We start from the raw sequence: 13,863 nt of genomic DNA on the forward strand, positions 1-13,863 counted from the left end.
TTTAATTTTATCATTTTTTTCTTTCCAACTTCTTTTTTTCTATCATATTTCTTTTCAATCTTCCTCTTTTCCATTCTCCTGTCCTTCCTTCAATCTTTCAATCCTTGTCATTTCCTTCTTTCTTTCCTGTATCCTACTTCTCTTATTTCCTTGTATCCCCTTTCCTGCTCCTCTCCCTTCCTCTTTCTGTTTTTTTTTTTTCCTCATTCTGTTTTTTTAGAGCCTGTCCCCCGTTGAGACGTATGTCATAGATTCATGATAAATTTTAAACAAACCAAGAACTCTAAAAGGCTGAACAAAAAGTCTGTAATTTTCCCCATGAAATTTGTAGCCTGTTTTTCTTGTTGGGGGTGTTAGTGACTATCTACTGAAAAAAAAAAAGTGGAGTCAGCAGCCTTTCCTGCAACATTTCCATGTTGAAATTAGTTTTTATTGGTTTTAAAATATTCAGTGAAGTGTGTTAGTTTTTTGTATTTACTTAGCTGTAAATCACAATCCTCAACATCAATGCCTAAAATATATGAATCTATGATGAAATGGATTTATGTATTAAATTACTATAAAAAATCAGTGACTGTCTTAATTACTGAGATTTAATTTAGTAGATAATTTAAGCAGAAAAGTCTGAGGTTTTATCTCAGGTGGTAATTCTGCATCCTTTTAAATATATGTATAATCTGCACTCTTCCTGCTTCTTTTCCCTCTTGAAGAACCACATCTTCCCACATCTTTGTTGACACCATTTTCTTTTTTTTCTTGCTCCTTATTGGTATGTCTAAAGAAATCTTTGCATTTATGTTGTTCTTCCTGTCTTTTCACTGTTTGTTCTCACTTCAACCCCTGTAGAAGGTAAGCCCCTCCCCCACCCTGTCACACCCTGGTTGTGCAGCAGCATGTCTGACATGAGTGAGCTGCATTGTGCTCTGCGGTGCCTCTGTGCTTCAAAGTGGTTAGCTATGAGGTTGAATGAAGTTAATATAAATTTTCAGTTTTTAATAGTTTGAGTTTGGTTATATGTGAAGTTTATTTTTCTTTTGTTTACCATTTACCTTTAGTTTGTATCAACATGTATGACCCATAAATGCAGCCACTTCCTAGACCAGTTGGTTTAACTGAGTCATGCAGTTTGGATTTAGGTTTCATTAAGGAGAATTTTCTCATGGTTAACATCTACCTACCATGAAAAGCAGGTTTCTCCTGAAAGAGAAGAGATCACATAACTCTAATAAAAAAAGTCTTCTGTTTTAATCAGTGCTAGATTCCTTCTAAATCAACACTAAGCACAAAGTGTGATCATCTTTGCTACTGAAAGGCATTCAACAGCATTGAAAAAAAATCCTGACACCTTTTAAATTAAAATTAAGTCTTCTAAGGAGCTGCAGGACATAAAACCAATAAACCTACCCTACTGTCAGCGTTACTTCACACCTCCGTACTTCCTCTTTTTTTTTTTTTTTTTTAACCTTGCTTTTACTTTGTCTTGTCTATCATAGCAGGATGTTGATACAAACCTGTCAGCCATATAAGGCTTTACTTTGTCTTATTTCAGTTTTTCAGGTTTTCTCACAGTTTGGAAAATGATCAATGTGGAAAATCACCTTTATCATTGCTTCATCCATCCATTTAACAAATGGCCTTGGGTGTGATTTCAAATATAAAAACCTTTATAAGCAAAACGCCATAGATCTTTACCTTGGTAATTTGTTTATATATATATATATGTATGTATGTATATATATATATGTATGTGTGTATATATATATATATATATATATATATATATATGTGTATATATGTATATATATGTGTATATGTGTATATATATGTGTATATGTATATATATGTGTATATGTATATATATGTGTATATGTATATATATGTGTATATGTATATATATGTGTATATGTATGTATATGTGTATATGTATGTATATATATGTATACGTATGTATATATATGTATATGTATATATATGTATATGTATATATATATATATATATATGTATACGTATATATATATATATATGTATATGTGTGTATATATATATATATATATATATATGTTTTTCCTTTTTTCTGATGTGCCTTTGGAGGAAAGAAGCAACTCACTAAACCATTTACAGCCAGTGTGACTTTGCTTTGTTTAGACTTCGACAATGGGCTTAATGGAAGCATTGTTGAATCTGTGGCTGCTGGCAGACTATTTTCATCCACTTTGAATGAGATACCATGAAGCTACTTTTGGCTTTTTGAAAAACTCAGTCTGCTCAGATGGTTTCTATATAAAAGGAGAAGCTGCATGGTTTGAATTGTTTTGCCTGATGGATCATAATGACGCTTGTGTAATTGATTTGGACTAATGTTTCTTTGAATGAAAGGAACATTGCAGCTTCATCATGAGTGTGTCCAGAGCAAACATAGTTCAATTAACAGCCGTGGGAGTGAAAGTTTTCTTTACTATGCAATCAGCGTATTATTGAAGGGGAGAAAATTAGAAAGGAAAGTATTTTAAGGTTAAAAAGATGCATGTTTTTTTGTTTGTTTTTTTTAAATTAAAGGACACAGAGGCCATGAAGAGGGCTCTAGGACTGATCGACTCCAAAATGGGTCAGGCTAAAAACTGGCTGAGGGATCCAAATGCTCCACCAGGTATACAGATTTAATGCATCCTTTTGATTCCAAGAGTCACTTTGGAAATTGATTGGTCTTACCTTTGAATTGTTTTGCCTGCAGGGGAGGCTGGCGAGCAGGCCGTCCGGCAGATCCTGGATGAAGCTGGTAAAGTTGGTGAGCTGTGTGCCGGGAAGGAGCGCAGAGACATCCTGGGCACGGCCAAGACTCTGGGCCAGATGACTGATCAGGTGTCTGAGATGAGGGCGAGGTATGTCGATCAATTTTTTTATATTCCCTATCATATAGTTCAACCATGTTTGTTCTCAATGAATAGTGTGTTCTCTGTCCCAGTGAAGTAAAAGCTTTGTTGTAATTAGATCATTGTTATAAGAGTGGAACTCTTGATCTCTTGAATATAAAATTATTGCTGCTAGATACCCTGAGGTAATTCTGATGAAACAAAGCTGTAGGGAATAATCTAGATCTACTTATAGCAAACCTAAAGTGGTCCATAATTAATTGGAATAATGGGATCAAAACATACATTGTCGATTTTGTTTGTGAAAAATAATCTAAACAAAATCTTTTGACTTTCATTTGAAAATTATTAGCTGCTTTGTGTTTTCTTTCACCTAAAATTATCATAAGATTGTTGGTATTAAGTAAAAATTTAGAGAAAAGTCAGCTATACTTAAGCAAGGAACTGTACTGCTAAAAGAAAAAAAGGCTTTTAATGTCCAGACCGGGGCTTATTAGAAACCACCTGGACCCATCTGATGACCTTCCTACAATTTTTGTCCACTCAGAGGTCAGGGAGCGTCTCCGGCTGCCATGCAGAAAGCGCAGCAGGTTTCCCATGGCCTGGATGTGCTCACTGGCAAGGTTGAAAACGCCGCTCGCAAACTCGAGGCCATGACGAACTCCAAGCAGGCCATCGCCAAGAGGATCGATGCTGCACAGGTGAGCCAGCAGACTTTTTTATGTTCACAAAGCAGAGATCTGAGCTATATCTTTGAAGCACAATGTTGTGGTCTCTTTGCACAGAGCTGGCTCGCAGACCCCCACGGTGGCCCAGAGGGAGAGGAGAATATCAAGGCCCTCCTGGGTGAGGCCAAAAAGATTGCGGATATGTGCGAGGATCCCAAAGAGCGGGAAGAGATTTTGCGCTCTGCTGGAGAGCTGGCTGCCATGACGGCCAAACTGTCTGAGCTCAGAAGGCAGTGAGTTTCCGTCAGCTTATCTTTGTCTCAGTAAATCTACTAGATCTATTTCCATACATTGTTACAGCTGCTTGGGTGTTTTCTAACAGTGCAGGAATTAGTCCTGTAATAGCAGGCAGGGTTTCTACACAGACTGGAAAAGTTTGGAATTTGATTTCAGTATTTTCCAGGTCTGGACAATTATGAGAATTTGTGTTATTGATTATTACAGTTTATTCCTTATCTTGTTGTCTAAATATGACATTTCCTTCATGAATGTTTGTCCTCTTAACTCTTTTGAAAAGCATGTTGGGTAAATTTCCTGTTATATCTAGTTGAGTGTTTTTCTTTTTTCATTCCTCCAACTCATCCATCCAACTCTCTGTTTCACTTTCTTTCTTATTTTTTACTTCCTTTCATTCCTTCCTTCCCTTGTGCTCTTCCTTATCACCTTTCTTATTGTGTCCAGCAGTTCTTTTATGTCTGTGTTTCCTTCCTTATGGATTCCCCATTTCCCTTTCATGTCATTCATTCCCTGATTCCCGCTGTCCGCCACCCGTCATGGTCCTTCCTTTTTCTTATTTGTTCATTCCTCATGTCTTTTCCTCCTTCATGCTGTCCTATGTTCTTTCCTTTCTTGATTCTCTTCCTTCCTCTTCCTTTTTTCTTCCCTTATCCTTAGTTCACTTTCTTTTTGTCCATTTTTCATATGTAATTGTCTTTCATTGTGTATTTTATACAGTTTTAATACAAGAAGCGTACTGTAACATGTCTGCCATTATTTGATAGGGAGTGTTTGTATTCCTATTTAAATCCTGCCTTGTTGCATAGCCTTTTGTTTCCATTGTTTTTATAATAAAATGAGCTGCTGTATCTGTTCATAGGGGTAAAGGTGACACTCCTGAGGCCCGAGCCTTAGCCAAGCAGATAGCAACAGCCCTGCAGAACCTGCAGTCCAAGACCAACAAGGCTGTAGCCAACAGCAGGCCTGCAAAGGCAGCCGTTCACTTGGAGGGGAAGACGGAGCAGGCGCAGCGCTGGATCGACAACCCTACTGTGGACGACAGTGGTGTAGGTAAGTCTGGCTTCCATCTTCCCTAAACTTGTTTCTGTTTCACACTCAACCACATTCCTTCCACTCCTCTGGTGACCTCATCCACTACACGCTTCCAAGTCCTGTTGTGTTGTCCTTTGGTTTTGGCATGACTTCAAAAAATCTGGACAACATATTTTTACGTTTGAAAAAGCAGCTGTAAGCTGTTTGCTGAAGCGGTATTGTGGTAGAAAGAAAAAAACATGATACAGTGGAAGTTACTTAAGCAATAGGCTCACCAAAATTAGAAAAGTAAACAAGATTTATTTATACTTAATTTACATAAACTTATTCTATTTGAATTCAGTTGTAATTTCCTCCGAAAATTTTCTTATCAGTCAAAAAGTAAAGTTACTGCTAACAAAAACATTTGAGGAACTGAGTTTAAAAAAAAAAAAAAATCTTATAGCGATAAAAGTAAATTGTCTGCACACAATTTCACACCAGGCTTTGCAGAGTTTTGTAAACAGAAAATCATGCATCCTTTTCTGTCCACTTCTAAAGATCTAATGTGAATTCTAAAGATAATGCAATAGTTTGTGCAAAGTGTGAAATGTTTCTGTTATATTTATGCAAGCACTGTGCATTGTATATTACTTGCAAAACATTTATTTAATTCCTCTAATTATGCAATAGCCGGCAGGAAGCGAACAGGTCCAGCTACAAAGGAAACAGGTGCTTTATGTTGCAGCATTGAACCAGAACAGAAACTTAACAGTTTTGGTGTTGCAGACAAAAATAAAACAAAATTCTTGACTTCTTATTAGTTGATTTCCATAGATAATTACCTGCATTTAGCCAGTAAAATGTTTGCTATAATTTTGTTTCCAGGCCAGGCAGCCATCCGTGGCCTGGTGGCAGAGGGCCGTCGGCTAGCCAATGCTCTACAGGGTCCGTACAGGCAGGAGCTGATGGGCAAGTGTGAGCAAGTGGAGCAGCTCATGGCCCAGCTGGCTGACCTGGCTGCCCGTGGTGAAGGGGACTCCCCGCAAGCACGTGCTGTAGCTCAACAGCTCCAAGAGACCTTGAAAGTAAGACTGGTGCTCACACCCCATCAATAGCTGCAATAAAAGCTCTAAACTTTACATGCTAGGGATTCGTGCATGGAGAAATGGCTCCCTCTAGTGGTGTATTGTAGTGGAGAACTTAAAGCTGTTTAATTTTTGTAGATCTTCATGAAATAATTTAGTGTTAAGTAGTTAAGAAAAGTAATTTTTAAACTGATATTATTTTAGTGCATAGACTTTTTGAAATGATAGAGATGCTGTCAACACAGTGAAGTTTAAGTAAAAACTAGTTGTGCTTTCCTACAGCAACTCCAACTGTTTCCGGAATTAACACACATTTACACATTTACTTCTGTTGGTTGCTTCTTGGAAGAAAAATGTCTAAATGTTTTTATGAAATGCCCCTTTGTAGACCTGCATTGCTAACCAGAATACATTAAATCAAGGGTTATTGTGAGGGTGATAATTTTCTGCAATGTTTGTCCTCCTCTCAGGACCTGAAAGGAAAGATGCAGGAGGCCATGACTCAGGAGGTTTCTGACATCTTCAGTGACACCACCACCCCCATCAAGTTACTGGCAGTGGCTGCTACAGCCCCCCTTGATGCACCCAACAGAGATGAGGTCAGTGGTTCCATCTCTGAGTCAGTTTGCAAAGCAATCTATGCCTCTATCAATGACTCACTTTTTCACTGATTCATAAAAAAAATGTATTTACTGTGTAGGTCTTTGATGATAGAGCCAATAACTTCGAGAACCACGCCAACAGGCTTGGTGCTACGGCCGAGAAGGCAGCCGCAGTCGGCACAGCAAACAAGAACACGGTGGAGGGAATCCAGGCTGCCGTCAAGTCAACCAGAGACCTAACACCACAAGTATGTCATGGTTGAGAGGTTATCTGCTCCGGTTTGCTCCCCACTCTTAAAAACCACAGAGATTAAATTTGTATTTACAACTGCCACATTTGGTCCACTTTGAACGGACCAGAGGGCGTTTCTCTTTTGAGCAGCTGTGAATAAAGACCAGCAATCTCTGGTTTGGAATAAACATCCGGACTTAAGCAAATTTTTTCAGTTATTCAATATTATTTTACAAAAGTAATAAATCGGGTTTTGGTCTGGACCAAACAAGTAAACCAAAGGTAGACTTTTACAGTGAATCAAGTGTTTCTTACTTTGATGGCTATATGAGCAATTTGTTAACTTGTATCTGATTCCAACTTTTTAGGTGGTCTCTGCTGCTCGTATTCTGCTGAGAAACCCTGGCAACCAAGCAGCGTATGAACATTTTGAGACCATGAAGAATCAGTGGATTGACAACGTGGAAAAAATGACCGGTAAGCCTGTTTAAAATATTGTGCAAAAGTATGAAGGTGTGACGATAGTTCAAACGTGACTTTACGATGAAATACCTGAATTACTGAATAGATACCTCAGAAACATCACAGTCAGAACAACAGAGATCAGCGGACAATAAGGTGGACAGAAAGTGATAAAAAATTTAATGTAGATATTTGTGTTATTGAAAAATTATATGAGAAAGACAAAATAGTGTCGGAAAAATCATTAATCTGTTTTCTTCTATTTTACAATTATTCAATATAGCTTTATTTATAAACTTTAAAAAACTGATTAATTTGCTGTACAGACTAAATGAAATATGATATAAACCATTTAAATCTTTTAAATAAAGTCCCAGAATAAGATAAAATAATTGTTGTTTTAAGACACTACATAGTGATCACTGAAGTTTTCCAACTTGAAGTTCCTGACGGGCTTTCTTGTCCCCTTCAGGTTTGGTGGATGAGGCTATCGATACCAAATCTCTGCTGGACGCCTCTGAGGACGCCATAAAGAAGGACTTGGATAAATGCCGCGTGGCCATGACCAATCACCAGCCCCAGATGCTGGTGGCCGGTGCTACGAGCATTGCCCGAAGAGCCAACCGCATCCTTCTGGTGGCGAAACGAGAGGTGGAGAACTCTGAGGACCCAAAATTCAGGGAAATGGTTAAAGCTGCGTCGGATGAACTGAGCCAGACTATTTCTCCCATGGTGATGAACGCAAAAGCTGTGGCCGGAAACATCCAAGATCCCAGTGAGTTGGAGTTGCTAACCAGATTCAGATTTTTTTTTTTCATGCTCTGATGAATCGCAATGTGTTATTTGTTTTATTTCCAGACCTTCAGAAGAGCTTTTTGGACTCAGGTTTTAAGATTCTTGGAGCTGTGGCAAAGGTCAGGGAAGCCTTCCAGCCCCAAGAGCCAGACTTCCCACCTCCTCCTCCTGAGTTGGATCAGCTCAATGCAAGTCAAGGACTACTGAAGCTTTGAAACCAAACAAACATACTTAAAAGACGTGTGTAATTTACCTGTCAAACTGTTTGATCTTTACAGCTCAATGATGAAGCGGCACCTCCAAAGCCTCCTCTTCCAGAGGGAGAGGTTCCTCCACCCAGGCCTCCTCCTCCTGAGGAGAAAGACGAGGAGTTCCCAGAGCATAAAGCTGGAGAAAAAGTCAATGAGCCCATAATGGTGGCTGCCAGGCAGCTTCACGACGAAGCCCGCAAATGGTCTAGCAAAGTGAGTCATCACTAAACGTAGATTCCAGTTGGCCGCTGACAATGAGCCTGGTTCTGCTGGAGGTTTCTTCCTGTTTAAATGGAGTTTTCCTCTCCACTTTTGCTACTAGCATGCTTAGCGTAAGAGATTGCCATCAAGCCAATGAGTCTCTGCAATCAACAGTAAAGTGAATTGGCGCTATACAAATAAACTGATCTGAATTGCAGCGCAGGCTAATATGTATATACAAAAAAAAACAACTATTATCAGCAGACTCTTAACCTGTATGGTTATTGTTACTGATACTGTACTGTATCAGCAATGTAAAAGCTCTTCCTCATATTCAAGCTCAGAAGCAAAGACACTGCAGAATTGATTTCTTAACTTTAACTTTATAACATTTGTTTTTGTTTGAAATGAAACCTTTTAGTCGTTTCATAACTGCAGCACATAAAGTTTGATTCCCTGAAACCTTTTTCTTTTTTAAAAACCAAACAAACACGAACCTTGAGATAGCTATGAATGGTACAAAACTATATGTTGATGTAAATTATCCCTGCTGATGCTTAGGGGTTAAAGGGAAACGGCGTTTTTTTTTTACACTGGGCCCTTTATTTATGAAGAGCCAGGGCCACAGGCGGCTACACTCTACCCCTTCTATTCATTCGGCTAGCTAATCTGAATCGTTCAATTCCATTTCGAGAGAGAGATAATTTGTGGTAGTAGCACTAGACATCTTCCTGGCATGTGTGTAAAACTAGCAGCAGTTGAGCGAACAGGAAGAATGATTGATAGCTGGCACACGCGGATGACGTCGCTTCGTTTTTAAAAGATATAAATATAAAAAATATAACCGTGGATGTCTGGGGGACAGTTATTCGCCTACATGTTATGAATGCTGGCGTACCATAAAGAATACATTATGAACAGTTTAGTTTGTACCTATAAGTCGTTGCCCATAGGTAGACGTTAGTCGGATATAACCTAATGGAATATCTTCAGAACGGCTCCAAATGACACACAACTCAAATGGGTGAGTAGAACATGATGTAATAACGTAACATCAAGGGCCCAATGTAAAAAAAAAAAAAACGGCGTTGCCCTTTAATGAGTTTTACTGAAGCAGGTGTACCCTGTAGCCTGTTAATTTGTCATCTATTAACTGACCTCTTGTTCTTCTACAGATAGACTGGGAAAAAAAAGAACAAAAACACAGAAGTTTTCTAACCTTATAGATTTTAGACAAGGAGTGGTCGAAAGTATGCCTCTGAATATTAAGCTGATAGGAATTGTTCATCCTGCATCAAAAGTTTCTCTTATAGCTCAAACTGAATCCAAAATTGCCTCCTTAGTCTAGATTGAATTTCTCTCAGATAGAAAAACATAAACTACCGGTAGACATTTTCTGTTGGTCTTTGCAGGGAAACGACATAATTGGTGCTGCCAAACGAATGGCCCTGCTCATGGCAGAAATGTCTCGTTTGGTGCGTGGAGGCAGCGGAAACAAGCGTGCTCTGATCCAGTGCGCCAAGGACATCGCCAAAGCCTCCGACGAAGTCACACGACTAGCTAAGGAAGTGGCCAAGCAGTGTACCGACAAACGGATCCGGACCAACCTCCTCCAAGTCAGTGTAGAAGGAACTAATTGGTTATAAAGTGCTAACACTGTGGCTGTCTTGAAATGTTTTGACACTTAAAATAACCTTGTTTCAGGTGTGTGAGCGCATTCCCACCATCAGCACTCAGCTCAAAATCCTTTCCACTGTCAAGGCCACCATGTTGGGCCGCACCAACATCAGTGAAGAAGAGTCGGAGCAGGTGAGCACAATTACTGATTCCATCTTATCTGATTGTAGCCAGGGCTCACAGTCTTTACACGTATAGAGTTTGTTTTCCTGTGCCGCTTTTGATTGAATATTATCTCATTAAATCTATTTTTACTTTAGGCGACTGAAATGTTGGTTCACAACGCCCAGAACCTGATGCAATCAGTGAAGGAGACCGTCAGAGAGGCAGAGGCGGCTTCCATTAAGATCCGGACAGATGCAGGTTGCACTCTCCACTGGGTCAGAAAGACCCCCTGGTACCAGTAAGAGACCAGCATCCGTCCTCTGCTTGGTGCTGGGACTTTAATGGACAGACATACGCTTTATCAAAGCAACGATGGCCTTGCCCAACATCCATATATGGGCAACGTTTCTTCCTCCTATGTCCTGTCTATACTAGTTGCTGTTTTGATATTCTATAAATGGTGGGGTTTTAAAGTTATAATTAATAGGATTCCTTGGAAAATAGATATTTATATATTGATCACAGGTTAGATTTCATTAAAAGTGAGGGTGATTATTTGTGGACTCCTCTAAATCCGTACCACTTTAAATTAAATTGAATTAAGGATTTCTAAGGACATTTTTGTCGTAAATATTTCATTATCACCCTTCTGCTTTGCTTTGATAATCACATAAACTTTATAATAACAACAGCAAAGGTTTTTTTATCAGCACAGATGTAATATATTTAGTTGTTACTTCTGCTTGTGATATATAGGGCTAAAAGAAGTGAAAGAGAAATGGTGATCAATATGATACACGGTTTTGGTCCCTGGGGCCTAATTCACAAAAGATGAAGTTCGAGGATAAGAGTTAAAGCTAGACTCCATCTAGCCTGAGGAATGCATCCTGGCTTTATCCGCTCCACACACCTCTAGCCAGGCTCCACAGGTATGGCTGCATCAAGCCAGGTCTAAGTAATCCAGCTAAATGCAGGTCTGTAGTTTTCATCAAGTGACCATGAGCTCAATGACAGCTTAATTGATTCAGTAAAAAAGCAGAATGACTAAATGCCTAAATAGTCTAAAATGCTCAATTTCTAACCACTTCTCAGAACTGAAAGTTTATAATTTAAAGAGATACCATTTTTGTTAAATAAATGACTATTAATCTGAAAATGAACAGAGTTTAAGGTTCATAGATTTATATTACTTTGTCTTAACATTCAGCCTCTGTGGTTTAACCCTCTGTCATCAATGAGGGACTCTGTTATGAATCCTGAATACTTCCTGAAAATCATCTAGTATAAAAGAACTTTATTAAACAGCGGATATGATTTTTTTTTTTTTTTTTTTTTTTAGTTTTTCCATAATTTAAACTAGCAGAAAATTTGTTCCTTAACTTTTTACAAAGAGAATTATTACATGTTTGGAAGCAATAATGTGTTCAAATAATGCATTAATAATAATACATATCTCACTCTTACCTATCAACATAATACCCTTCATGTGCACCAGAGGGGCGTTATATCTTAAAGCGTGCAGGGCAATGCACCAATAGTATTAAGGAATCTTCTGTCATCAATAAATGATCAAAAGTCGTCCACCTGTCTATTGCATGCAGGAAAATACTACTAGAAGAAAATCTGAACCGAACAGATCAGTTGTGTAACAGTAAATGCGTTGCTCTGTTTAGTGTGGTGCTGAATTTTGGGACCCGCAGTCTGCAGAGGTAGGGGATGTCATCCCCACAAAGGTGGTAACACTTATGTAGGTGACTAATGGGAAAAGATCAAATATGTTCATTTCTTTAATCCCTTTACACAGAGACGATCTTTGTTACCAATCTGTCTTTAAAAATCGGTCATGTGGACAGTTACAATGTAAACATGCAAAATGATAAAGGCTATATTGGTATATGTTATTATAGCAACGTTAAAATAAATTACTGGGCTATGTAACGTTATATTAGTGGTTTTTATTGTAGGCTAATTAAAAAATATGGTAACATGCATATGGGGTAAAAACTTCACTAACAAAATCCTTGCTTTGATACATGTAGCTCTGGTGAAAAGTGGTGTTAGGGCACCAACAGAGTTCTATAGTGATTGGCCTGCCAAATATACAAACTGATCAAGGAAAAAACTTCTAGTCTAAGTTGTTCACACAGGTATCACAAACCCTAAACATTAGGCATGTTTTTTTCCCCTCTGCATACAAGAAATCCTGCTTAGACACTGAAAAACCTCAGGATTAAGGGGTCCCGTTTGTGTTTGCTGCTATAGCAGCTGTTCAGGAATCCCTTGGTTGCAGTCCTGCTGAGCTGTTTTTTGGTCACACCTTAGAGACCACAGAACGGAAGAAACATCTGCACTTCCTGTAGGAAGTTCTAAAAAAAAAGTGTGAAAAACTATGTGCAAACATTTTGTAAGGCACATGTCTGAATCTTGCATGAAAATGGAACGAAACTATGATAAAATGTCTGTCAAAAGGGATTTCCAAGTGGAAGGTCAGGTTGGTGCTGTGCAGCCTCCAGGCAGCCAGTCAGCTGTGTGCGCTCAGACACCTTAAAGAGACAAACAGCTCAGCCTCTAGGGTCCATGGACCGTAACGTGCTGCAGCTGTATCAGTCCGGAATCCTGCCAAAGATGCTTCTACTGCAGTCTGTTTAATCCCGAATGAATATTTGAATTATATTTTAGGGAACAACTCTTTTCATTGGACTTGTCAATCAAACAATGTCACCCGTACCCCTATCCTATGTCCTAAAAGCTATTTTTGCTATTCCTTGCATGTTTGAATAACACTTTTTGCTCTTATTTTGCTTCTCTTTTTTGTGCACAATTCTTGTACAATTTCACACAGAGAGAAATGAGCGACACTTCATTATAAAGCACAACTTGTAACCTTTAATCTAAATTCTCCTGATACACTAAACAGAAATGCTCACCTTTTGTGGCAATTCTTATTTTAGATACTCAAATGTATCAAGATTTTTTTTTTCTTTTGTGATGTACTCTAAACATCTGAAATAAATTAATGTGCCTTGTTTTGCTATTAATGGTTTAATTTTCATACGTTTTGTGGTATTTTATGCAAACTGTCAATGTTAACTTTAAAACACTTACTGTACAGGATTCTTCTTTAAAGCCTATGCAACCCCCTCCCCCTTTAAGATTATGCAACTCGGTTGGGTTTCAATGGGTCTAAAGTGTGACTTTGCTTCAGCCTTGTTCACAATTTTGTAATAAAGCATTTTATAACACTTGGATTTCTCTTTGTTGTGTTTTTTTGCTAACTCAAACAGTACTCTAATTACATTGAAAGTTTTAAATAAGGACCAGTTTGTACCACATAAAACTTTTACATTTTCTTTTCAGATTCTTTTCAATAGCGTAAAACAGAGTTCTGTGTTTAGTATGGTTGTAGGGAAGGCTACTTAAATTGCAAATTGAACCTTTTATAGAATGTAAAGCTTAAAGTTTCTCAAAGGTAGTGATCTCTAATCTTTATGGAAGGCTTCTTAAAAGTCCTAATATTTACTGTACGATTTGCTGGGGACGTTCTCTAAATGTTCTCCTTAGGTTAACCCTAACTTTTTAAAAGTGTAACCTTCAAGTGTTTCC

At 38.3% G+C, this 13,863-nt stretch overlaps 1 protein-coding gene across 2 annotated transcripts in view; it reads left to right on the forward strand.

Moving 5' to 3' along the window:
- The window catches only part of LOC119774931 (vinculin), a 36,476-nt gene extending 22,968 nt beyond the window's left edge, over positions 1-13,508 (forward strand). Inside the window, exons 7-21 of one of the 2 annotated variants that reach the window (XM_038272706.1) lie at positions 2,555-2,648; positions 2,733-2,880; positions 3,419-3,572; positions 3,657-3,832; positions 4,696-4,886; positions 5,736-5,935; positions 6,406-6,534; positions 6,636-6,785; positions 7,138-7,246; positions 7,704-8,006; positions 8,090-8,214; positions 8,305-8,490; positions 9,891-10,094; positions 10,183-10,287; positions 10,416-13,508. In XM_038272706.1, the coding sequence (XP_038128634.1) occupies positions 2,555-2,648; positions 2,733-2,880; positions 3,419-3,572; positions 3,657-3,832; positions 4,696-4,886; positions 5,736-5,935; positions 6,406-6,534; positions 6,636-6,785; positions 7,138-7,246; positions 7,704-8,006; positions 8,090-8,214; positions 8,305-8,490; positions 9,891-10,094; positions 10,183-10,287; positions 10,416-10,562 (2,421 nt within the window). In that variant the 3' untranslated portion in view covers positions 10,563-13,508. The remainder of the gene's footprint in view (positions 1-2,554; positions 2,649-2,732; positions 2,881-3,418; positions 3,573-3,656; positions 3,833-4,695; positions 4,887-5,735; positions 5,936-6,405; positions 6,535-6,635; positions 6,786-7,137; positions 7,247-7,703; positions 8,007-8,089; positions 8,215-8,304; positions 8,491-9,890; positions 10,095-10,182; positions 10,288-10,415) is intronic. The other variant, XM_038272707.1, reaches the window with a different exon arrangement.
- Positions 13,509-13,863: the final 355 nt, after the last annotated feature.

This window comes from Cyprinodon tularosa, unplaced genomic scaffold (assembly GCF_016077235.1).
Source record: "Cyprinodon tularosa strain WSP-4 unplaced genomic scaffold, ASM1607723v1 ctg84, whole genome shotgun sequence".
In the NCBI taxonomy this organism is placed as follows: domain Eukaryota; kingdom Metazoa; phylum Chordata; class Actinopteri; order Cyprinodontiformes; family Cyprinodontidae; genus Cyprinodon; species Cyprinodon tularosa.